At 42.0% G+C, this 27542-nt stretch overlaps 1 protein-coding gene across 1 annotated transcript in view; it reads left to right on the forward strand.

Annotated features, from left to right (window-relative positions):
* The window catches only part of PCDH11X (protocadherin 11 X-linked), a 620940-nt gene that overhangs the window by 46247 nt on the left and 547151 nt on the right, over positions 1-27542 (forward strand). Inside the window, exons 2-3 of the mRNA XM_044427355.1 lie at positions 8393-8440; positions 14039-16525. Of these exons, the coding sequence (XP_044283290.1) occupies positions 8393-8440; positions 14039-16525 (2535 nt within the window). The remainder of the gene's footprint in view (positions 1-8392; positions 8441-14038; positions 16526-27542) is intronic.

Genomic DNA, 27542 nt, shown 5'->3' on the forward strand with positions numbered 1-27542 from the left:
AATGCGCATCTAAAAAAGGAAGGAAAAAAAGAAAAAGGCAAGATGGAAAAAAAGGCGCTTTAAACTCAACTTTAGGTGATTTTAATATTGAGATTAGATGAAAGGGGCATGGCTTTTGAAGGAAGAAAAACTCCCCTGCCTTTTAATTTATTCATTTATTGCATTTATATCTGGCCTCCCCCCCCCCCGAATGCAATTCAAACTATGCAGCTTCCATAGTTCTCCTTTCTACTCTGCTGTCACAACAACCCTGTGAGGCAAGCTAGGTTCACATTCAATCACTCACCCTGCGGCATCCAGTGAGTTTCATGACTGCCTGGGGACTAGGACCCCCAGATCTTAGCCCAGTAGTAAAACATATTGGCCAAATGCTAGCAGAGTGACAGAATAAACTTTTGCTGAGTTTCTGCAACCTGTGATCAACTTAATAAACAGCCATTATTGTTATTTTTCAGTCAGTCTCACTAGTACTAGCCATTTTGACAGAATGATAATTTTTGAAATGCAACTTAATGTTTACCAGTAGGCAGTAAACTGGCATCTTCTGAGGAAATCTACAATTTCTTCCAGACACCAATCTCCACCATCTGCTCCCCCAAATGAAAACAAAATTGATACCATTCTCTAGGGATAAGGATTTTCATCATAAAATTACATTTTATTTTTGTTTTGTTCCATTTAATCCTAATAAAGAACAAAGGGTTGCTATCTTGCCTAAGAATTTGCACAGTTCTCCCTACACATTTATAAACTTAGCGGGGGAGAGAGGGAACTACCCCTACAAATGAAAGGGAAGGCAGTGAACAAGCTGGTAACACATGCACGGAGAGACAGACTTTTTGCATCCTGTGAATATGAACAGAAAAGGAAGATTGACATTAATCTGGCTGTGTACATGAAATGATGTCCTGGAGGGACAATAACACACTTTTTGATTCTTTATTATGTGCAGTGGCTGCTTCTGTTCTATTCCATTCTTTCCACCCTTTCTGGTCTTTTGTGCTCAAGCACTGTGGCTCAGTTATGTTGCCCAAACGAAGACATAGTGGTCAGCCCTTTTCCTTGAAAGAAACGTGACTTGTGTGATACTAAGAACGGCGTCTTTGAAAAGAAATACGACTTGTGAAACAGTGAAGCCCATGGATGCTCTTATACCACATGAAAAGGCATGCCGTGATTAACGCACTCGCACGTGTGTGTATTTGTCAGGTTCTGGGCTGCTCTGATGGCCAAAACAACCACCACTGTATTTGCAGGATTAGTCCTATGCCCTGCCAGAGCTCTCACACCCTGATGAGTGCCAGCTGGGAGTCCTGGGGAAGAGCTGCCCTATTTCCCCAAAAACAAGACCTAACCAGAAAATAAGCCCTAGCCCTATGAGCATTTTTCAGGATGATTGTAAAATAAGCCCTACCCCCAAAATAAGGTTCAGTTAAGATCGTCAGCCAGACGGATCTTGCAACACCCGACGGAGTATTGAATTCTAAAACAATAATATTAATATATAATTAAATATAAATAATAACAATATTGGCATTAATACTTAAAAATGATAATATAAATTATAATTAACTATTGGTAAATGCCCAAGCAGGTGCCTTTGGATGAGAGGTAAATGCCTATGTTAACAGATGAACTTGAGACTTACTGCTGAATGACCAATCTGAGTACAGATACAACACACAAATAACATGCGCATTTGATAATGAGCAGACGTGTTTCATAGAAACATAGAAACAGAGCGAGTCAGAAGGGGTCTCCCGGGCCATCTAGTCTGACCTCTGGCACCAGCCGGCTCCGCTCACGACATGCCCACCATTTCATAATTTGATATGTTGTGTGTTGTAACAGGAATAACTCAATGCCCTCATGTGACGCCACTCCTGTCTTGTAAGTCTTCAATTAACACTTGATTTAATGGTAGATTTAAAGTGTCCTTTTTACTTTCCTTTCCTCCCCTTCTATCACCCCATTACTGTCCACTACGGGCAGCAGTGGCAATTTTGGCTGGCTATGAATGTGGTGTCTGTGAGGTTCTAGATCCCTGGAGGTTGCTCATTTCTGCATCTGCATAGAGACAGTATAGCCAATAGTATATATAGTATATTTCTGCATAGAGACAGTATAGCCAATAGCACTCTAGCCAATCGCAGTGGCTGATTTCTTTCTCTTGGCTTCAGCAATCAGGCAATGCAGAAGTGAAACAATCTGGGCAGTTTACCACAGTTTGCAAAACGTGGCCATGATATGATGATGTAGGCTGAAACATCTGGAAAGCCCCAACTGAGGTCAAAAAGCATATCCCCACGTACTTGCTCCAAGAACGAGGATGTCCTCAGAGGTTGGCATTTCAAAAATGCATGAATGGGACAAAGAAGAGGGCCTCTGAAGCTAAGCAGGTTCATAGCAATCATCGTTCACCAAACATTCCAGCCTTAGAACCTTCTTATTAAGTTAGCTCAGACTTCTGAAATCCCCCATCGCTCCATTGCTACTAACACAAACAACGATTTAGGCTGGTCACTCCTACTTCCCTCTACTATGGTGAATGTTCCTGCTTTGTCATGTGAGTGAGTGTGTGTGTGTGTGTGTGTGTGTGTGTGTGTGTGTGTTAATTTTACCTTTTATTCTCATTTGCATTGGTTTATTGAGCCTGAAAGCCTTCCTGGGACCTGGACAAGACAGGAATGCCCTGTGTGTGTACAGAACCCCCCTCCCAAAAATCCAAATGTCCCACCAGTGCTTCAGTCCTATGGGCAACAGGGCTTCTGTAGTATACCAGAGTAAATACCCCATCCTCTCTCCCCGCCCCCTCTAGCTTCCTTCCTTTTTATTTTCATTTTTTGTATTAATCATAACAGCATGGTAAAACTGAGGAAAGGGGTCTCTTTTTTCCTTCTTCCTTGAGACAGTTGATGATCCTGGAATCTTCCTTCAGGCTGTAGAGAAACTGGCATATTTGGAGCAAAGCACAGTCATAACCGATATCCTAATCTGTCCTTCATATATAGAATAAGTCTCCTGCTCTCTGTGGTTTGTGTAAATGTCTCTCAGCAGATCTAATAGTGCGTGATGGAGGGAAGAATTTGCTTCCTTAATTCTTCTGTCTGCATTTTACTTTTCATTCCCTCTCTTCTTGTACTGAAGGGAGCACACAGAGACTAAGAAATGGGAAATCAACTTCCAAGTAAATTATGGGTAAGGGTTACTAAGCCATTTGTGCCAATTTAGCTGGGTTTACAGGCCATAAAAGTTACTTCCCTGGATAAATTTTCATCACTCTCATTAGTTCACAATGAAATGAAATGGCAAATTTGCCAACAGAGTATCTTACTGTAGGGAAGTCATTTTCTTTCATTGTTGGAGACCCGTGCCTCTGGGCTGCGCAGATAATGTTTCTGGCAGTGTCTGTCTGTCTGTCTGCCATGGCACCTAGCAGTGGGGCAGAAACTCTCAGTGGAAATGGAACTAATGCCCACAGCAAGCCATTCAAGAACATGGGGCATAAAACACCTTTGGAAACAAGAAAGTAACATATAGACTACACCTTACCTTTCTGAAGAGTGATGAATGGATGAAATACCATAATATCATTATGGGGAATTAAGGATTAAATGGTGTGCTATGCTAAATGTTGGATGTGTTGGTTAACCTTTATTTTTTACATATCTCTGTAAGCATGGGCCTCCCCATCTAGACTGAGACTGCTGCACATGGGCAGGAAATGTTGAGCCTTCCTATCTAGAGTTCCTCTGCTAGTGTGTGTGTGTTCATGCACAAAGACACATGTGGGTGAAAGAAAGAAGCAAAATGCTGTAGTGGGTAGAAAATGTCCAAGTGGGCATGTTTAATGTCCCACCCCTCTCTGAACTGAGCTCCTCACATTGACACAAAAGTTAAAAATGCCATGCAGTCTGTTAGCCTTTAGAGTGTTGAGCATCCGTTCCACTGCAACCTCATGCCAACTACCTTATTCTGAAGTAGTACAGCTGTCTTTGCCCCAATGCTGCCATTTTCCTGATGATGTAACAAGCTTCTCTTGAGCCCACCAGTTTTGTATCAAAACATCCTAACCTGTCTCTAGGAAACAAAATGTCATTCACTATCTTGGACCGAAACGATTGCTTCTGTGTATCTAAACCAATGATAAGGGTGGAGTCTCAGATTGGAATTGATTTATGTAAAACATTTCATTAGACTCATTTATTTAATTCATTCCCTTCTACCAAGCTGTATCTGCACAGTGAATGGCTGCCTTTGGACAATCTGCCCAGCATCACATCCTGTTGGGAAGTGTGCAATCTCCTCCTCCCTTCCTCCATCCTTTCCCATCATGCATAACTTCACATAATGCTGAGAAGTGTGGATACTGAAGGGTATTTGTATTCTGATCCATGCATTCTTTAGGAAATGCAAATTTTGCACATTCTTATGGAATCAAGGTTGAATAAAACCCTGTCCCATATCAAAAATACAAAAAAAAAAAAAAATGAAGCAAACTTAAAGGGTGAAAACATGTGGCACTGCCACAGCTGCTGGTTGGCTTATGTCTTATGCCTAAAGTTTAGAGTTACTTACACAATGTTGTAATAATTCAGTTGATCTAAATTTGTTTCATTGATTATATTTTAATATGGCCAATGACCAACACTGTCTGGGTGGATTACAGACTGCTTAAAGACTTAGATGCCATGCAAGCAAGTAAAAAGGTTGAGTACAAGAAAAGTATATAAAAGAACACAACAGGATGCAGAACAAACAGCACAGGAATTGCTAAAAGAGCTTTGTGGTTTAGAAGTGCTTAAAAACAAGCATCATGGCAAAGCTTTACTGTAAATCAAGCCATAGTTGAGTTGCCAAATGGTGTAGTGTGGCAGACGCTGGACCCTCGGCCTCTGTATTAAGTGTCCAGTGTTTAAAAAAATAATAAAAATCCTTGACCCCATACTTTGATTAAGAAGCAGGTTGCCTGCTTCTGCGTAGTGCGGAGAGCTCTGGGCTTGCTGCCTTAAGTGTGAAAGCAGTGAAATGCAAGCCTCATCTTTCAGGAAGCATGAAAATCTGAATTACACACTGGGCAAATGACAGCAGATGTGGGACCTGCACTCTTATTACAGCTTGCAACATCCAGGCTGCTATAGTTAGAAATGCACTCAGATTTATCTGTTCCTGAAAGTAGTTTGGGCACACTATGCAAACGGCACCGTTTATCTCCATTGTGTTAATTCTGAGAAGAGGGGGAGGACGTTCCCTCTTCTGTGGTTACAAAATAGGAAAAGAAGGGATAGCTGCAAGTTATTCTGCTTGGAGAAACAGCACTGAGATTATCAACCATCTCTGATATTCTGTCTTTTGATTTTTGCCCATGCCGTTATCATTAGCTCAGTTCACACAATCATGACGGGGGAAATAAGCCATGGTGCCTGTGTGTGTGTGTGTGTGTGTGGTGTGAGGATTTGCACAATTGCTCTTACCTACACAGTTTGCCAGATGTGTGCCCTGCAAATGTGGTTTGTTATAATGGCTCAAAATCCAAAACAGCCTTTCAGCAAATCCTCTTGCTACAACTGGAAAACATGGCAGAAGAAACAAAGATGGTGCCGTCTCTCTCCTGTCTTGCTGATGTGAACTGGGCCATTGTGTTCCTGGAGAAAAGATGGCATATAGATATGGCAGAGGAAATTGCTCGAATAGTTCCTAACGGCAAATTATACATCTGGGTGGATCCTAACGTTTAAGGATGGAAGTTCTCTTGGAATGGGACTTTCAACTTCTTACTTCTCATTGCAGCTGAAAAAAACAGCTCATGAGAGTTGGGGGATCCTTCAGAGGCAGCATAAAATTTGGTACAAGGCATGGCGTTGCAGCACCAATGCGTTACTTTTGCTTGTATAACTGCATCTTTGGATCCGAGCTTAGGTCTTTCACATGCATTCATCCTTAAAATGTTTAAATCCAGTCCACATTTAAGCCAATGGTGCAGGTATCCTGGGAAAGCTATCCTTTCACTTTGAGAAAGGCATAACGGGAGGTTGGGGTAAAAATGTGCTGTGAATGCTTTTACTGCTGCTGTGTCTCCCTCACATTTGGAACAAAGAAAGCAAATAAATGAAGGAGTTAATGAAAGAAACACCCATGCTTAAATTAAGATGCATGGCCTTGAAAGGATAGCTGGCGGATGGTGGTAGAGATCCAATAGCTGCACCTGGCCTATTCCTGTCCTATACTGTTACATTGAACAATGCGTGTATACTCAGGCAAGAAGGAGAATTCAATTTCCATTTGTTTAAGACCAGAAAATATGCCATTTGTTCCTTGGAATACAGATATGTTTTGTGGGAAAATCTCATACATTTCCTCGCTTGCTATGTTCATTTACAAAATCTCTACTTTTGAACAATGTATGTTTTTAAAATGTACATTCAGGGAAAAGCACATTTTTATGCTGTAGTCCATTGGATGGAAAGACATATTTGCTTGTGTACAGAATGCATGCTTTCTATTTAAATAGGTCAGGAGTGGAGGGACAAGGCAGCCTTAGCTTTGGGGTAGATTCTTGACCAGCTGAGCCTTTCTGATTTTTCAATCCCTAAATGTAGCCAATTGCCAAAATAGCATCCACTGGTGGTACTGTCTATATCTGCATATTCTTTCCCTTTGTTAGTGCAGAGGACCTGTGTGCTTGCTAGAACAATGTGCTTGGAGGTGCGTCACTGGCTCGGAGCATACATTTTCAGCAGTCAGATCCTATAAATACTTGGAAGGAAAAGTTCCACAAAGATTAATGGGACTTACTCAAGGAAGTGTGCATTGGTTTGCAGCCTTAATGGAGTTATTAGATAAAGGAATTGGTCTCAATCCAGCATTGAGTATAATGTGCTTAAACTGATTGAAATCAATTGGCTTAAGGCCACCTAACTCCTGTGCTAGACTTTGGCTACAGTGTGTTCGTCATCTGCATGTGTTTTTGGTGCAGTCCACCAGCTAGTTTACTGTTGACAGTTTGGCAGTGAGACTAATAATTTATCATTTCCATTTGTGTGGATATATGCATGTATATTCTCAGACTACTAAAGCTTAATTCTGTGAGTCTTTGAGACTGTTCTGCGTGTGGGATTCAGTGCAAGGGTATGAATAAAATGTAATGAAATGAGAAGGGTTAATGCAAAATATGGGCAGTAATGTATTTGGTTTATCTGCTGAAGACTGAATAAGCCCTTGTATGTATTGAAGATTGAGCTAGCTTCAGCAATTCTAGTGTTCTCTTGAATCTGATAGACCCATTGCAATCTATTGATGTAAGGGCTAATGGGTGGCACAAAATTAATTAATGAATTAATAGTTGGCAGTTTAAATCCCAACATGGCACTTGACATAACAACCATTTTAATTGTGCTCCTTTTGAGTCAAAGTGAAACTTATCCTTTTGGTCACCTTTGCATCATTTTGGGTTTGCTATTTCAGCATTTCCATCCTGCCATGTGAAAGAGTAATGGATCTGTTCTCAGACTCAGTTTTAAAATGCTACTAAGATCCACAGAGGTAGAAGTGGGAAGTTTCAAGGGCTGGCCAGAAATGGGCTCCTGGAATTCTCCATCCTGTTTACTAATGGAGAGAGAATTCATTGAACAGTTTTGTTGAGTTCAGTCCTCACAATATGGGTTGTTGTTGAAGGGGCTTAAAAATGAGCCATGGCTTCCATTTTGTTTGCCCTACTTTCTTTTCCTTGGTGTTTCTGCTGGCAACACCACAATCAACTGCAGCACCAGTGGAAGGTCTGTACTGGTACCAGCCCCTGCATGCTCTCCACATGCTGTACTTCTGGGACATTGTGATGGGAGGAGGACATGGTCCCCAACTACAAACAAAAATAAGTTGTGAGATGATATGCCTTATATTAAACACATAATATGTTTAATTTTTTGAGAGAACATTCTCATTCATGGGAGGATAGTGGGTGACTTCTAGGAGGATTTGCCTGTGAACTTCTAGGAGGATTTGCCTGTGAAAAGTTCCCATGGTCCAGTGCCTTTCCCAGCTGTGTGACCTTCTGCTGCACTGGGACACCAGGGAAGCACCTGATTGCCCTATACTATGGATCTGTTGCACATCTGAATGCTTTTCTGAGTTCAGTCCTGCATGTATATTTGTCTGAGTTTATTTTCTCCTTTAAGATGATGAGTTGCTTTGCCCACTTCCTGTGCAATGCTCATTAAACCAAATTGCTAGATATTGTCTTACATTTTACCCCAACTGTATAGGATGGATGGAAGTATGGTTTTGATATGTGAGGTTAAGTGTTTGAGTAATAATAATTAAAAATAGAAACAAGCAAACTGGATTCTATGTAAATCATTTAAAAGTATTTTCTTGTTTTGTATTTACATCGCAGCCTAAAACAGCTCCGAAAAGGACTTTTGGATCCATTACAAATGAACAGGTAAATATGTGTAAGACACTGGAGAGGGAACATATTCACACACACAAACACTTCTTTTATTATTAATGTACCACATAATCGCCATGTACCCTTACTTTAAAAATTGCATCGTGAAAGCTAAAACATGCAAAATGTTTGATTTAAATAATAAATAGATACCACAATTCTAAAATAACATTATGTGAATATATCATATCTTCTCTCCAGAGTTATTCAGCATTCACTGGTGTTAGGTTTTTGGTTCAGAATGATATGCAGCATTGGAGCTGATTGACAACTGCATATTCATTGCTAGATATCACTCGACAATGTAACATTTGATGGCTTGCAGTAAGAACAGATGAAATGACTCCACTGAAAAAAGTTACCATCAAAGGTGATGTTATGGATGGAGGAAAACCTGCCTCTGTGATGGCTCAGTCACCTACAGTAATGATTACTTGATGTAGCCATCAACATGAAATCAGCTGGCACCTTTTTTGCAGATGGCTGGTTTCTCTTAAATTTGCTCCATCTGGGTTTCACATATTGCCTGGTATTCTTCATACCATCACCTTTTCATCAGCAGAACTGATTTTTTTTTACCAGAAATTAATTCTATTTGTGATAATGCTCATTAGTTTGTGTGTTTGTATTGGTGCACAACTTAGTGCACAATACAGCTTAGAGCAACTTTCTTCCCCCAACCACAAAAGCAGACAAAGTGGTCTATAAGTCTGAGAATCCACAAGACAGAGAAAACCAGTCTACTGCAGAATCTGTAGACTGAGATCATAGAAGTCAAAAGACACTTGAATTCATTGAGGATTTTGGTTATTCCCTGTATCTTGACCAAATATTAATTGGGATTTCCTCAGAAGGTCTATTTTCCCACTCTTGTCTGAGGGCAGACTTTCAGTCTGCCTGATTGAAGATTTGACTACTGTTCTCATTTTTAACAGTTTAACCTTCTGCAATTCTTTCTGCTGCTCCTTGTTATTTAATTATCTTATCAAATATTGTTGATGTTGGTGTTTTAAAAGATGTAAGCCAGCCTGAGCACTTTTAACTGTGGAGGTTTGGAATATATATATTCTCAAATGCATGCGTGAAACTGCTTTTAACTTTACTTTGAATCATTTTTATTGCCTCCTTGCCCTGGTGTGATGGTGTTCTAAATCACACACCTGCATCAGGTGAACTGCTGTGAAGTGAACTTGTTACCTCTTCCCAGGCTTTCTGTGTCACGCTTCCTTCCTCCATCCTTCCAGTGGCCTTTTGTGCTGGAATGGGGGGAAAGGTGCATCTCACCATGTGTGGCTGTTGAAAACGAGGGAAAGAGAACATACATGTTCAAGAATTAAAAACATGGGTTTTGTTATTGCAGGAGCTGAAGGGAAGCTCTGTCTGCATTTCTGTTACATTTTCTGCTAGTTGTTAAGCAGCCTCTGCCCCCACAGGCAGTACATATCCTTTTAGCAGTTTTGCAACCAAGGAAAGAAAATTAGACGGGGGTGCATAGCACTGCAACCCTCGAGTCATTTACTATGGTGCAGTCCTTCTTGAAGTGGCCAGGATGAATTCAGAGTAAAAAGTCTGAGAAGTTGGTGTTCTGATTGCAATGCAGGAAGACCCCAGTCAAAGCACACATTTGGCTAAGGGTGTCGTCAATGGTATTTGTACAGTGCAATTGATGTCCATGATTCATAAGAAAAAATAAAGAAAAAAAGCAGCCCTTGTTGCTCTCTTTATGGTCTAAATTTAAATTTCAGGGCAGTGGGAAATGTGGACAAAGTATGCACCAGGGAGATAGATGTAGCAGAGGCCGAATGGGACTGAGTGCAGGAAGCTGCACATTTTAGATTTTGCATCACTAAAGGAATCGAGCTTAGATGCATATAAGTGAGAATCAGCTCCAAGGCAAACGATACGGAAGCTGCTCAGGTGCAGAAGCACACCAGTGGATTGCTTGAACTGCGCTGTAGCCTCCCCTTGCATGAGAAATATGAAAGGCTTGGCTCGTTGATTTGCCCCACCCTCTTTTCACCATAAATTTCTGAGGTCAGAGGCACCATGATGGAACTCGGGTTTGCACTGGCTCTTCTAGGAAAAGGACACCCACTGAGGGAGACTGGGAGCTCCTCATACTCTGGAGCTAGCATACTATTAATGTACTAATTAAGGTCTCCTGACCTAGAAGAATTAATACATTATGCATTACTCAGTGGCAGCTGGTGGGTCCAATGTCAGAGGGGTGTGTGTATCCACTCAGAGTTGAATCTATTCTAGAGATAGGGTTTGGCAATATGGATAGTTCAGATTGAAACCTGGAGTGGATATGTGACCCCACTGATACTGAGCCACCAGTCTCCACTGGCAACATTGGCAGCTAAACCCACATGGCCTCAAGGTATGCTGTGCTGTGCTTTGCAGAGCAGTCACCGAGTACCATCAAGTATGTTTCAAGATGGTGCTGCCCCACCAACAAACCCCTTTCAGGTAGCTCTCCCAGTCAGAACCTCACCCAGGAAGCTTAACCTGAGTTCCTGTTTCACCTGCATTACCTTCATGAACATGTTTGTTCCATCTACAGCTTACTATGGAGCTGTACGTTTTGTCCAAAGAGGTGTTTCAATTTGCATTGCAAATTGATTTAAGGCCCATGGGATAATGCCCCATGAGGCCCATCTGATAATCCAGCAACATCGGATCGAAAGGGTTAAAACCCTGGACTTCTCCATACTGGACTGCAGATGTATGGTATAACAGGCACCGATCATCTTGAGACGCAAATGGAAATCTGGCTGCCCCTTGTCTCTTTTGCCTATTTTCACCTCCATCCTCAATGTTTCTGCATTATCACTCCCTTTCTCGCTTCTGGCGAAGCAGAGTTGGCACTGTTCCCTATGGAGCCTGTCAGCACCATTTCCCATCACTCAGAGAGATCGCTATTGATGAATGCTAATCACTTCTTTCTTAGGGGATATGTCTGCTCCCTCTCCCTCTCCCCTCTCCTTTCAAACTGGGGAAACTCTTCTCCCCAAACTTGGGTGCCCATCCACTAGAGATCAAATTCTGTTTTCCCACAAGCAGAATCAAAACATAGTTCTCACATGCCCAGTGCCAAGTAATATATGTTTGTAGAGTCTATCTCAATGCCCACGCATCTGTTTTGCTATAACAAGGGCATGCCGTGATCAACAAAACCTATTTCAGGATCCTTATTATTCATTGTGTAAATGGAATGGTTGCATTATTTTAACACTTGGAATCTAATTTTCGCTGCAGCCATGAAATACATTATGAATAAGAGAGAGAGAGAATTACCTTGAAGTTGATTTGTTTGTAATACTGTAGTGTGATTCAGTTGTAGCTTGGTCATTTTGGATTCGTACAATAAATTAAGGACATAGGATTTGTACGGGATAATGTCAGCTATTGCTTTATCCCTTTTTTCCATTTGTCAAAGAGTGGTGCGAATCCAATTTGCTGGGGTCTGTTCATTCTTACCATGACAGGCATGAAGGAGGCAGATATGTGATAAGGAAAAATTAAATAAAAATAAAAATGAGCTGCTATAAGGAAACGGCGATAAGCACCAAACCAGCAGTCAGATCACAGATGCAGGTAATAACAGGCAGAGCATACAACCAAATGCAGCCGCCCGCTGGGCCCGCAAACTTATGGTTAGGCTTTGGATGTGGTTAAGAGGCAGGGGACAGTGTTTGTTTGTGTGCTTTTTAATAGGATACTGTGAAAGCTATCCAGGGCCAGAGAGGAGAGTTCAAGCTGTGGTTGGTGTGCTTAAGCAGACTAGCTAGCTTGCTGGGAAGCAGATGTCAGCATAGTAATTACTAGCCTCCCCTTCTGAAGTTTTTTCTTGTACAGCTGCCAAGTCAGGAGTGAAGCTTTTAGTTAAGAAGGCCTCTTGAGCAAACTTCACTGCTATCCATAGTAGCGCATTAACTGATCTGGCCAATCAAGCCTAAATCAGGTGGTAATCTGCTCTCTGGCATGGCGTAACTTCTCTGCCACTTTGTTGGAGCATCCGGTCCAGCAAGGGAGGAAAATGCATCCTTTAGCTGGTGTTTGTTCACCCATTTCGTTAGGGCTACTTCTTCCTGAATGCTGCTTTGTGAGCAGAAGGAATTTGCTGCAGTAAAGCAGTAAAAAAGGACTAGGTGGTGCACATTCCCAGTCACTCACAGACCTAGAGTATGTAGCTAAATCCTGCTTCCCTGTGCATTTCAAGCAAGTATTCTTATTCCCACCCCATGCAAGCCTACATCTATGTGTATGTCCATATCTACATCACATCTGCACCTACATCTATGATTGGATGGTCCTTCTTGGTTGTTTTCTTAACCATTTTAATGGGTTCATTCCTGTTAACCGAATCGGGAATGCAGCAAAAGTTTAGCTCAACCCATTTCAGGATAGTCTAGATGTTGTATAAGACCTTCTTTATCTCACCAGCATTTCTTATCAGCAGTAGTCCAAAATGCACCTTTTGTGTGGTTTTGTGACTGTGCTGCAGTTATCGCTGCTAATTTAGCCCTGCCTAGCTCTGCAAATTCTCATAGTCCAAAATATCTTGAGGCATGTCAGGTCATTGAGAATCTTGAAGGGGGAAAAATGATTTGATATTCTATCTCTGCTAAATCACCATGAGAGTTGAAAGGCGACCACATAACAGCAAACCTGTGTGTGTGACTAATGACTGGATACAAATGCATCATGTAAGAGTTTCCATTATGTGATATCCATGGATATACTGAGCTCTGTTAGTCAAGCACAGGTCTAAATCAGAATGTTTTTATGCTGCATCACAACCCCTAGCCAAGTTTACTCTGAGAGAAGACCTCCAATCTTAATGGCATTTACTGCTAAGTTCATGGCCTGTTTTGGGCATAGTGATAAGCCCAGTTCTTTCAAAGGGTGATATACTGGAAATGAGCATGTGTACTGCCTGACCTCCCTCCCCACCCCCCACACACATACTTTGGCCTCTCCTGCCAAAAACAGGTTTGTTCTTGGTTTATGATTGTTTTTTCCTTTTAGAATAGGAACAAGTATGGAACCTGGCTCAGATTTGCAAGTTTCTGAGTATAGGTGGCTTGGCTTGGCTTGGTCACTCCTGCTGGCCAGAAAAGTAAAATGTGGATGATTCTATAGTATACCTGTTTATACTCAAGAGAGAATTTTGAAATAATATTGACTTGTCATTACATTTGAACCAGGGATGCATGTATGAATGTGTCTGTCTGATTCTCTAATATTTCACTGTCCCATTTTCTACTTCTCTCAAAAAGGAGTTGCTCAGAGTGGCTTACAAGCTCCCAACACACACACTCACAAATACTAAAATATATTTGCAACAAAAAGCAGCAGCCCAAACCCAAAGAACTTAAATGATCAACACATGCAGTGAAGCAACACTGGTAGTGTTTATTCACAATTGTTTCCTTAGCAAAGTCCTGCTCAGGATTCAGCCTTAAGGCCCAGGTGACCCCATAAACAAATAGAAGCATATAGGTAGTGTTCAGGAAACATGGTAATGTCAGATTCTTTATGGGTGGGTTCAGTAATACATTCCCTCTCTGTTTTTGTGGCTTCCAGGGTCAAAATGTATTTGGACTCGACATAATTGAGACACCTGAGGGGGACAAATGGCCCCAGCTGATAGTGCAGCAGATCCTTGACAGGGAGCAGAAAGACACCTATGTGATGAAGATTAAAGTGGAAGATGGCGGAAACCCTCCACGATCCAGCACTGCCATCCTCCAAGTCACGGTCACTGATGTCAACGACAACCGCCCTGTATTCAAGGAGAATGACATTGAAGTCAGTGTTCCTGAGAATGCCCCCGTGGGCACCTCCGTGTCTCAGCTCCATGCCACTGATGCTGACCTGGGGTCCAACGCCCAGATCCACTTCTACTTCAGCAGCCAGATCTCGAGCTTGGCCAAAAGACTCTTTGCCATTGATAACTCCACTGGTCTCATCACCATCAAGCAGCCACTGGACCGGGAGGAATCCCCAGTGCACAAGCTAACAGTTCTAGCGAGCGATGGCAGCTCAACACCCTCGAGAGCAACGGTGACAGTGAATGTCACAGACATTAACGATAACATTCCATCAATAGACACGAGGTACATTATCAATCCAGTGAATGGGACTGTTCTTTTGTCAGAGAAAGCACCACTCAATACTAAAATTGCACTTATTACAGTAATGGATAAGGATGCTGACCTTAATGGTAAAGTGACCTGCTTCACAGACCATGATGTGCCATTCAGGTTAAAGCCTGTATTTGATAATCAGTTCCTGCTGGAGACAGCCACTTTCCTGGACTATGAGACTACCCGGGAATATGCTATCAAAATAGTGGCTTCTGATTCAGGGAAGCCACCATTGAACCAGTCTGCAATGCTCCTTATCAAAATCAAGGATGAGAATGACAATGCCCCAGTATTCACACAGCCTGTCATTGGACTTTCCATCCCAGAGAACAATGCTCCTGGCACCCAGCTGACCAAGATCAGTGCTACAGATGCAGACAGTGGACACAATGCTGAGATCAGCTACATGCTGGGCTTGGATGCACCCCCCATTTTCAACCTGGACCGCCGTACAGGCATTCTGACTGCAGTGAGGAAGCTGGACCGGGAAAAGCAGGACCGGTATTCGTTCATGGTGCTGGCAAAAGATAATGGCATGCCACCCTTGCAGACCAATGCTACAGTGACAGTTTCAGTCTTGGACCAAAATGACAACAGCCCTGCTTTCACACACAACGAGTATAATTTCTACGTGCCCGAAAACCTCCCCATGTATGGCACTGTTGGGCTGATCACTGTGACGGATGCAGACTCTGGAGAGAACGCCGCAGTGACCTTGTCTATATTAAATGGCAAGGATAATTTCATTATTGATCCCCTCACAGGAGTCATAAGGCCTAATATTACCTTTGACAGGGAGCAGCAAGGATCTTATACCTTTCAGGTGAAGGCTGTGGATGGAGGAAGGCTACAACGCTCATCAACTGCCAAAGTGACTATCAACGTGGTTGATGTCAATGACAACAGGCCTGTATTTGTCATGCCCTCATCTAACTACTCATATGACTTGGTTCCGATGTCCACAAGCCCAGGTTCTGTAGTGACAAAGGTATTCGCTGTTGACAATGATACGGGGATGAATGCTGAACTTCGCTACAGCATCATAGGTGGAAATTCAAGGGGCTTGTTTACAATCGACCAATTAACGGGCAATGTTACTTTGAAAGAGAAAGTCATATCAGCAGATCATGGGCTGCACAGACTGGTGATCAAAGTCAATGATTTAGGACAGCCAGAGTCGCTGTACACTATAGCTCTGGTGCATTTGTTTATCAACGAAACGGTTACCAATGGATCATACATCCAAGAGTTAGTGCGTCGGAACATGGAAACACCAGTTGGCCAGAACGTTGGAGATGGTGAGATAACCCCACAGACAAATGACTATGTCAAGATAATAATTGCCATCATTGCAGGAACCATGACAGTCATTCTGGTCATCTTCGTGACTGCTCTAGTGCGATGCCGCCAAACCCCAAGGCATAAGGTTGTCCAGAAGAGCAAGCAAAGTGGGGAATGGGTCTCCCCAAACCAAGAAAACCGTCAGATCAAGAAAAAGAAGAAGAAGAAGAAGCGCTCTCCAAAAAGCCTTCTCCTCAACTTTGTGACCATTGAAGAATCTAAGCCCGATGATCCTGGCCATGAACACATCAATGGCACTTTGGACATTCCTGTAGAGCTTGAAGAACAGACTATGGGAAAATATAACTGGGCCACCACACCAACCACCTTTAAGCCTGACAGCCCAGATTTAGCAAAGCACTACAAGTCAGCCTCCCCACAACCCACTTTTCAAATTAAACCTGAGACTCCAGTGCCCCCGAAGAAACATCACGTCATTCAGGAACTGCCTCTGGATAACACCTTTGTGGTGGGCTGTGACTCACTCTCCAAGTGTTCTTCCAGTAGCTCGGACCCTTACAGTGTCTCTGAATGTAGCTGCCAGGCAGGATTCAAGACTCCAGGCTCCATCCACACCAGACAGGTAATACCATGTTTCTCTTTACCCACTTCCCGCCCCGCTTCCCTCCCTCCCTTCTTCCTTTTATTTCATTCTGCATTCAGTATTTTTGAAAACAACAGCAACAACAAACCAACCCTGAATGTTCATGCTTGGCTGAAGCACTGAGAAGTAAACAGTTTGTGATTCATCAATAGTAAAAAGAAGAAAATTAGAATGAAGTGGCTCTTGACTATGAGGAAATTTTGATTGCTGAACGAGCATATTAGGGGGTAATTCCTGTCTGCAGATGGCAGTGTGGCACTTCTTGCTTTGCATAGCATATAACCGTAGAGCAGATCTGCAGAACAAAAGCGAGGTTACGGGCCTGTCCTCGCTAACATCTTACGCTCGGGAATCTAAGCAATCTAGGCCGGGTAGAAAGCAATAAAGCATTGTGGGATCTGATAAGTGGTTCTTAATGCTAATGGAGTCTGGAACTGCAGACTTCATTTGGTCAGATCTGCACCTCAAGGTCTCTTAGCAGAAGTCAAGATTCTCCCCTTGCCTGCCCACACACAAGCACACACCCATGACTCCCCTTCAGTGTCATCAGTGACATTTTCTAGACTAGAAATATACACTCCTAGCTAGGTTCCTGACACAATTGACAGGATAAAACAGCTCTGCAGTTAATTGAGAAGTTGGGTGGGTGGAAATATCAGAGGCATTGCAAATACTGTCCAGTGTTGATGGACAAACCAACATAGTGTCAGCCTGCAATGCAAGAGTCAGACGTGCACGCATTTATTGGGGAAGGGGTGGTGTCCCGGGACTGGGGAATATGACAGGTGCTGTTTTGCTTTAAAGTTGGCAAAGGTATGCAAGAAAAGCATGTCTGTAACCTAAATTACAATCCTGAAAGGTCAGATTGTATTAATTGTTAGAAGACTTCAATGTAAGGCTTCGGTTGTTTCAGTGCACACAGTTTCAGTGGTATTTTCCTCTGCTTTGAAAGGGCCTAGACACACAATCTCAAAAGAAAACAAAGGCAAAATGTGACTTGTTCCAGCAGCAAAGATCAAGTCTATTTCTGGCTTTCATTATGTCACACGCATATTGGTTTTATTTGATCCAATCAATCAATCTTTATTGTACACTCATAGGCCCATGAAAAGCAATACAACCATGACCATTAAGACCTGCACAGAAAAAGTGACATAAATTATAACATAAATTACAAGATAATAGAATCAACTCATTGAGACCTTTTCTTACAGCTGCTATGCCCCCAACTGGTTTGCATCAACCAGACAATATCATGAATTATTATTATTTTTATTATTATTATTTAAAAATAATTTTCATCCCTTTATCACCCAGTTGCCAAAGCTCTCTGAACAGTTTACAACAGTACATAAAATACCATTTTAGCTACTTTCTGGGACATTCGTCCTAATGTAACCAAGTAATCTTTTATGTTCTACCCTATGAAGATGGCGTAACACATGCAAACATAGTCCCAAGGATTTGGATATTTCATCCCCAGAGAGACTTTTCAAGGGACACCCTCATTTCTCTCTTCCAAAATGGCAAAAGGCATTCAATTCAGTCCCCATTAGTTGAACTGAAAGGACTTCTAGGTGAGAATGAAGTCCTTCAATTCCACTTATTTTGACAATGTAGTTCAGGTGAAAGGGGATCCTTAAATGATGACCTTTATAACCGCGACCAGACCACAGAATTTGATCTTTGATCTAAAATACAGCTTAGGTTGCATCTGCAGTACAGGATACAGAGAGATGCTAAGTTCAATGTTATTTTGAATTAAGTCTAAATAGAAAACACACGTGATGGGAAAGGTTTGAAACTGTTTTGAGGCTGATTCAGGCTTGTTATATTTACTTCTGGAGGCAACTAAGTTTGGGCATGGGTTATGCAGATCAGAGTGAACTAATCAAAAGTTTAAAATACCTAATTGATTTGAACATGTTGTAAGCAGAGACCCTATGGCTAGTGGGCTGGCATGTAATGCCCCAGTCCTAATTTACACCCAGGTATTTACAATGCACTTTTAGGGACCAAAGCATGTCTCTTCATTCTTTTCCTAAATTTCTTCTACATCCACTTTCTCTTTTCATGTTTGAAACCTCAGCATGCCACACTTCCTGGAAACTCACACATCCTTATCAGAGCATCTGGAATGCAACAAAGCATTATTCACTTTTAATTTACAAAGGCACACCTTTTCATTCCCTGTTCCCCGAATATGCAAATGTTTCTGCTTGCTGTGTCAATGGACTGTTTTATTCCCAAAGCGATTTGCACTTTGCCAGTTGAGTTGACTATTAGAAGGGGTTGATAAATAATAGGCTGAAGTGGAAGAGTTGTGTGATCTTTATATGTAGGGCCGTTGCTAATTACATTTAGTGAGTTATCGCACTAGGCTGAGGTGCAGATGTTGTTTTTGCCTGTTTATTACATAGAGGAGCATTCAGTCTGCTCCACCTATAGTCTGAAGTGTTAAGAGGTGAACTATACTACTTCTGTTACAAGTAGGAATTACATTTTGAACATTTTCCTACATTTGCAAAGACAGAACACAAGAATAGCACTCCTGCACATCAGCAGGCGGTGAATCCTGGCTTTGAGCCTCTTGGTGTTCCATGCTATCACTTTCAGGGAACATTCAGAGAACACAATTCCTCATCTGTAACCTGAAACAGCCCAGCCCGCCATCACGGTGCTCAATTCTGCCTATGCAGACCCTGATAGATAAAACAGCTCCAGAGCTCAGCTGACTGTGATCAGATGCCTGAGATTTTTATACAAAAAGTCAGACTGAGAATCTAGAGCAAATCCAAAAAATGCGGTAAAGAAAGAGGAAGACAGAATATTCCATTCAACGAACACTTCATTTCTCTGATGTATGAATCTGAATGTGAACTAGAGATCGACTTAAGCTAAGGTAAAATATTATATCTTTATATCCAGATCTAGGGAGGCTTATGATAATTGCAAAGTTCCTGTTCAGTCCCAGGGACTGAAGACTGGGGAAGCTGACAAAACTAGAGTAAGGTGCTTAATGACAGGGTAGACGTACTGTGATAGCACCAACAATGGCAGTTGTTCAGTATTCCGCCCAACTGCAATTGTGCAGCCGAGTTCATCTCAGGTGTCCCGGTTTCTCCTCTGTGAGGCTTGGGGCAGTGTCAAAATGAGTGGAGGACTGAAGGCTGTAAGTGTTAACACTACCAAAGTAACTCATCTCCCTGCAAGAAAAGAGTCGGTTAATTTTCATTTCCAGCCCATTTCCCCACAGTTCTTTCAAAGATCAACCCTTGTTGCTTTGTCACCCAGAGCTTGAACTGAACTTCTGCTAAGACTAATGCTCCTGGCTTTGAATATGATGCTCCTGTTTTATATGGATTCTGGGTATTCTTGCTCCTCCTTGCTCACTACCCAGTCCGTTTGATTCTCCTGTTGCCTCTTTTCATCGCTACTATCTGGGAAAACCATGGGGTGGGGAAAAGGAGAGAAGGAAGAAAGGCTTTGTGTGCGTGTGCCAGTCCTCGGTTCCTGCTGCAGACATTCTCGGCTTCAGTCCCCTTCGAGGCCTTGCTTGTCCCGAGTCCCAGCAAAGGGAAAGCTGGAACCCTATGGCAGCTTATGCCAAGGACAGCTTTACAACAAGCACACTGACAGGCTGAAGACTGGTATCACTTCTGTCCTTCCTCCTTCTCTACTCACAAGTTCTTTCTGCCTTTTTCCCCCCAGGCAGCTAAATTTCAAGCAGGGGGTGGGTTATAACTCTGACTTGAAGGGTATATAAGAGAATTCATCTCCTAACTGTCCAGCATAGCTACACTGCTCGTTGTGATGTTCAACTGCTTGAAGGTTAAGAGTTCACAGAATGTCTTCCCTGCTTCTCTGAATGGTTAGATCCATGTCAGGGGTCCCTCCTTCCCCCTCCCTCCCTCTCTCCCTCCCTCCTTGTGTGTGGGTGGGTGCGATTTTGGCCATGCTCTTCTTGTGGAAATTCAGCGGAGTGCATCAAAACTGATACAGCAGCAGCATGGATTCTGTTGAGACTCAAAATAGCAAACTTTATACATGCAATCAAGGACCTTACATTCTCATTTTTGTGCTGTTGCTCTTTAGCAAAGTGCACTAGAAACATAGGATAGTATTTTTCCTGTGGGAGTAGGGCTGAATCTCCGTCGTGAAGTTACGTTCATTTTGTGCAGGACGTCCACCATGCATTCATTCAACTACATGTCCCAGCAAGACCTTGATTATTCTTAACTGAATAAGAATTAAGAATTTTTAATTCTTAGAGCTTTGTTCTGCCTCCTGTCCTTTCCCACCTATCTCTTCCCAGCTTGTTTGTCTGTTTCTACTGTATTCCTTGCAGTATGTCTCAATGTAAGCAGTCTAAAGCAATTTTCAAAGTTATAGTAATACACTGTCTGCTCTCTTGGGTAGTAGTGGGAAAAGAATCTTTTTTTATTTCCTTGACTTCAGAGAATGCACATAAAATTTAAGGATCAGAAAGTCTGTCACTGGATGGGAGGGGGTGGTCTCATAAGTGCATGACATTTTATAATGATGCAGACATTATTCTGACTAAATGTTGAACCTGTGGTACTACTTTGCATGACAAGATCTAGGGGGATGGCTGTTGCGTTACGTTAGCTAATAAATCTCCTCTGTGGGCACATGTACAGGAGAAACCCATAGTGTGTATGAAAAACAAGCAAAAAGACTTCATCAGCTGACGATGGTGTTGATGATACTTCATTAGATTCTTAGCCTCAACCCCTTCTTGGCAGACATTTTTAATATTTTGAATGGAATGTTACCTAGTTTTCCCAGTTCTAGAGGGAATGATCTTTAAATCACACCCCCCAGGATGCCTTTTAGTAGTGCAGCTTGGAAGGACAACTGTTTTGCCAAGGGGAACCCTACAAGCATCATGTCTTTTGCTGTAATGAGTGTTTTGCCTCTTACACCTGAATAGTCCTTCTATCCAAATGGGCATTTTTAAAATAAATAATATTGACCCAAGCCCCACCCTGCCCCTGCCCTTGACAACATTAAGTGAAGTGATGTTTGACAGAGACCAACGTTTAAGGTGGTGTGGGAGTTGGGTTGATAAATAAGGCAAGGGCTATTCTCATGCTGTTTCTCTGTTTGCCAGCTCTGAACGTCTTCGCGCCCGCTGTTAAGTACTGAAGTCGTACACAATGATGTTAAGCCAGCAAACATGGAAACATGGGAATAGCACGAGAAAGCCCTTTTGTCCTCCCTCCCTGATTGCAGAAGAATTTTATCGTCTGATCTCCAGAGGGGTTTTCGAAGTGGTGCTGACCTGTCCAAGCTGCCCTCCTAAAAGGTATTTAGGGTGACAGCATGAAAGGAAAGGAAAGAAAGGAAAAGACAAAGAGACATACAGAACATTGCGCTATTGCTGTCATGTAGTTTTTGCTAAGACAAAAGAAGTGATATTACCCATCACTCCATTGTGAATGATGGCAACTATGAGATACACCTTTTTATTCTGTTATGTTGCTTGTAGCCACACTTTTTGTCCTTTATGGATTCATTCCCTTAATTTATTTCTGTTGAAAATATCTGTTGTCCCCCCGCCATCCCATATACATACCGAAAAAGGAGCAATAACTTTTATGCATATCTATTTAAAAAGGCAAATGTAAAGTTCTTTGTACTCCCTGCATTTCTCAATAAAATGCATTGTGTCATGCGCTCCACAATGACAAATTAGTGTTGTTTATTTGAGGGAATTTTTGTATGAAAAGCATTGGGCTGGTTCCAGATTTAGCTATAGACTTGTCAAAATCATCAGGATTAACTTGGTCATGACTAACCGGGGTCCCACTCAGTTTGGTGGGTCTCCTCTAGCATTGAATATTTGTGGACCTGACCAATTGTCACTATGAAGGATAGCTAGGGAACATGCATTTAACCATGGTTTGTTGATATGCAAATGTCAGTATGGCTTGATTTGCACACTTTTCAGGGTGGTAATCTTCTTGAGCTGGTGGAAAATTGTCTGCTTACTCATTCAGTGCATTCAAGCAACTAGAGAACCCCTTTCAGCTGTTGAATATGGCTAGCCATTGAACTATAGGTTGTTGTTGAAATATGGATTATCACATTTCCTGAATCCAGCCCAGATAACAAACCATGCCAAACAGTTCACAATGCACAATCCAGTAGCACCCCATGGATTCTCTTCATTGGTGGTTTGTGATTAGCCATGATGACTCAATTGCCTATGCTTCAAGAACAATCCACATTTCAACAACTCATGTTCACCTTCTAGGGAACACTTTGGTGTTGACTGAACCCAGTTTACTGTGCTGTCTGAATCCAGTCCCACAACATAATGTAAGATATGAAGGAGGGTTCCATGCAGAGATCATACAGAGGGCTAATCTTCCCTCCTTTAAAATTTGAAGGGACGATATCTCAAACCAAGTGAACATGTACACCGACTCCTGTATGGAATACCACCTCACATATTATCTTAATAAGGTAGGAAAAGGTATATGTCTTCTTGTTCATCAGTGGGAGAGCATATATGACCCACTGTGGTTACACACTCACTGGCAAGTATTTCTCACTGAAAACAGTGGGACTCATTTCTGAGCAAACCTTCATGTGTATAAATCTGGCCCAAGAGATGTCCTACTTTCGTCTCCATATTTGTGCATTTCTTAGTCATAATTGCTTTCCCCCCCTCCCTCCCCCTCTTTTCAAACAGCTGCTTATGTCTTGCAAGTAAATTCTATTTTATATTATGTTTTATAATAGTTTCTAGAAAATATATACAGGCATAATTTACATGCTCTCCCCCCACCCAAATATACAAAATACCTTGCATTTAAGTATGATATATGGTCAAATTAAAAGTAGTAATAATTTAAAAAAAACTGTGTAACTACAACTAATGCAAATAATGGTACTGCTACTTGGCATTTGAAACACTGCCTTTATAGACAATTTGGAAAGATGACTCGAGCTGCAATCCTATACCACTCACCTAGTCGTAACCCTGCTTGAATTCACTGGGGCTTACTTCTGAGCAGACATGGAGAGGACTGTGCTGTACATTTACCTCTTGTCAATATAAGCTGTAATGTTTTCATTCTTCCTTGTTGTTTATCACATATTTAAAATGTATAGTATGTCTATCACGATCGCATTAATGTGTTCCATTGTATCATCCTTTGGGCAATAATGCATAAAATAATGTACACTTCATGTAACAGTATTAGCATTTTCTGATGAACTCAATGGGCACATGAAACTCTGGTGGTGGGTGGCCCACTGAAACATCGAACTCTGTGACAGAACAGATTGATTCCATTCTTTCCGATAAGATGTACTGGAAAAATATTCCTAATGGATTGTACTCAGTTCTATTTCAGAAGGAAAGGGAGTATAAAGAAGCTTAGGTTTTGATTTTGCCATTGTATGGATGATAATATAAGGTTAGGTTTCTGTAAAGAAAAGAGAGGCTTCTTTCACAATCTAATGTTCTTGCCTGAATTAACATGGAATGCTACACAGAAAGTGATGTTGAACTTTCATATTATATGCACCTGAAAACCGATGTGCAGGTAACACGTGCTTCCACTTTTTGTCACATGCTGTCTCCTTTACAAAGAGATCTGTTGTCATGCATACAGACATACCTTCAGGTGATTCAAGAAGCAGACAAAACAAATGCAGATCATGATCAGAGCACTTTACTCACACATGTTGGGTGCAATTTTGCCAAAGTTAAGCACCTTCAAAATTAAGGGGATAAGTACATGCTTAGGTCTGTTCCAGTAAAATCAATTGGGTTTAGAAGTGACTACATGGGATGGATGGAACCCAGGCTGAAGGGCTTCCTTCAGTAAAATGAACTGGAAAACTGTGGAATTGTACGAGCTCCATGTACTCACTGGAACATGTTCTTTGGGATGTGGCACTGATGTGCATGATGGCCTCAATGTGTGTATGTGTGTTTACAAATAGCAATACTCCTACACAGTTTGGTTACCGTTTAATTGAAAGTTTAAAGGCTAGTGAGGCTCCATCAGCTGGGCTACGAAATTGGATATCTCACATGCTGTTGTATGTCTGATCTTACTGTACTTCAAGCAGGCTTGCTGTGTGATCCTACTTTCTCACCTGTCAGTCTGCAGATTGTCAACAAGGACTTAGCTCAAGTTCCCTTCACATGTTTGCTATCTGGCTCTTTGCAAAGGAAATGCTTATTTGGCTCTCTGATCTGTAATGTATAATAAATCTTATTGATAAAGGAATTTTGCCATTTATAATATTGTACTACATATTTGCAGAGGTGGGTGTTGTAGGCAATGTGAATCAGAGAAGAATAAGCAGTGTCTTGCAACAAGCAGCTTCCCACCACTGGAAATAATTCTGTTATTACACAATGTTTTCTCCTCTCATAGTTTTCCTCTGTTTTGTCTTATTGATCGTGCAGTTCAGACTGCAAGAAATCTTGATGGCAGTGAGGACCCATAAAGCACTTTTCCTACACATTCCTGGCAGTTACAGCAACACCAGTTTTCTTTATTCGTCTGATTTGGGGCTGCTTTCAGTTGAAGATGGGCAGTTCACAGAGATGCTGAGTTTAGAGTTTCAGAAGAGCCGAATTCCAGGGCCTGGTGAGAATGCATGTGACCAGAAACTAGGGAAATGTTCAGGGACAGAGATTTTAACTCAAGTGAACAGCAAAACTTGGGATGCAGCTTGAAGCTGGAAATGACGACATTGCACAAGCCAGGGAGTTGATTCAGTAGGTAAGTGGAGAAGACCATGCCTTGACCAGACAGAGAGAATGCAAATTTGCATCTTGGAGGAGGAGATCAGAGCCCCACCCCACGAAGGAAGAACTCCATAACATGTCAACAAATGCTTCATCCCAAACCTACATTGCCAAGCAAATAGGAATGTGGGTTTGGCTGGTTCTCCTACAGGAACATAGTTGGTACAGCTCCTTAAGTTTCCAGGTTATTTTTTGCAAATGCAATACGCCGAACATTTCACATTTCAGAGCCCACTTGCAAGGTGGGATCACCTGAAATCCCAAAGCAGCAAGAACCGGGAGAAGGAAGATATATTAAACATCCTTTCCCATCCAGAAAGCCCTGCCCACAAGATGACCTTCTCCCCATATTAGAACACACGAGCCACTTCTTTTCCTTCCAATGTATTATTCCATAGGCACAGTCTTTCATGCTCACAACAATAGGAATACCATAATGTAATGGTTGTAGCTGTCTTCAGTGAGATCATTCTGCGTCTCCATTTTGCTTGCCATCAAGACTGGGTTTCCCAGTGATCACTTCTGCTAAGCATTGTCTCAAAAGCAGATTAATTGTTCACCTGTCTTTCAAGTGAGCTAAGAGTTGAAGTCAGACAGCATCGGGTCTGCTGTTTGTGAATAAAACCAGCAGTGTGTCGGCCCAGAATGTTGATGCCTCCAGATAAATTCTCTTATGGGAAGGATTCATTGAGAAATGAAGTTGTGTCTGAAGCTGTGTGTGTGTGTGCACGCATGCATGCATGTGCTTAGGAAGTTTCATTGCATTCCCTCACACCCAGGAAAATGCAATGGGATGGCAGAAAAATATAGGAAGCCTTCCCAACCTGAATCTGTCCATTGGGCCATCAATTATAGTCCCATCAGTACCAGGGAAAGGCCACTTGTGCTCCTCCAGATGGAGAAACATGCAACTTCCATCAGCCCTAAGAAGAATAGCCAATAGGAAGGGATGATAGGAGCCATAATCCAAACTATTAGGAGGGCTATGATTTCCCACCCCACCCATCAGCCTTATATCCTAGCCCTAAGCTTAGATGCTGGATGTTGAGCCAGGAGATTTTGCGTACAGATCCTGCACTCTAATGCTGAGCTGCTCTCTTCATCAGCTGAAGCCTGAGCTGATGTGATGTCTATAGATTTATTTACCTATTTTAACTAGATCTATATTGATTTATCTATTTATCTGTTGCACTTATTTATAACTCTGAGGATATTTTTCCACGGCATTTTAAATATATGTTCTTTCTAATTGTATGTATTTGAGGCATATCTTTACCTTTAACATGATTCTCCATCTTTCTTTTAACCTCGCTCTCACTCACACACACACATTCTCTTTACCACCTTTCTTTCCTGTCCTCTCTAACATACACATTCAGTACTGAGCACTACTGTTCCCTGGAAATAGTAACGGCCTAATCTGCAGAAATCACATTATTTCATATTCAGACGAGCCTGTTTTTCATTTCTGAATCAACCATTTGAACCAGCAGTGGGTTGGGTTGCAGCTGTTGACTAAAAAGATGGTTCTTACAGCCACAGAGGAACTATGAGCTTCTAGCAACTCTGAATGGAAGAAAGTTTGCCCAAGTCGGAGCAGGACTGTACTAAGGATGTGATGTGGAGCATCAGGAGGGTGGTAGAGATGGGAGAATCAGAGAAGCTAGAGCCCTTCCTGCAAAATGACTTCACATGGGGGGAGGGGACATCAAACAGGGCAAATTCTGGTCCAGAAGGAAACCAAATGAGACTCTTGTTATCCCTAAGAAGCTGTCCAGCAAATTCCAGAGCTGGCATAGCAAGACTGAACTGGATAAAGAACAGAAGACAAAGTGAGAATAAATGACCCCCCCCCCCCACTGGAGAGATGTGACCAGTAGAGTCCCATTGCTTTCTGTATTGGGACCAATGCTTTTCAACCTATTCAAACATGATGTGGAACTGGGAGTAGCTAAGTTTGCTGATGGCACTAAACTCCTTAGGGTGGCTAAAACCAGAAGAGATTGTGAGAAGTTCTAAAGGGATCTCTCCAAGCTGGGAGAATGAACATCAAAACGACAAATGCACGTCAGTGTAAGCAAGTGCAGATTGATGCATATTGCGTCAAAAAAACTGAACTTCAAGTGTAGGCTAATAGGATCTGAGCTAGCAGTGACAGAGCAGGACAGGGATCTTGGCGTGGTGGCAGCCAGCTCA

The sequence above is a fragment of the Varanus komodoensis genome, unplaced genomic scaffold (assembly GCF_004798865.1).
Source record: "Varanus komodoensis strain SLA01 unplaced genomic scaffold, ASM479886v1 scaffold18_3, whole genome shotgun sequence".
Taxonomy (NCBI): domain Eukaryota; kingdom Metazoa; phylum Chordata; class Lepidosauria; order Squamata; family Varanidae; genus Varanus; species Varanus komodoensis.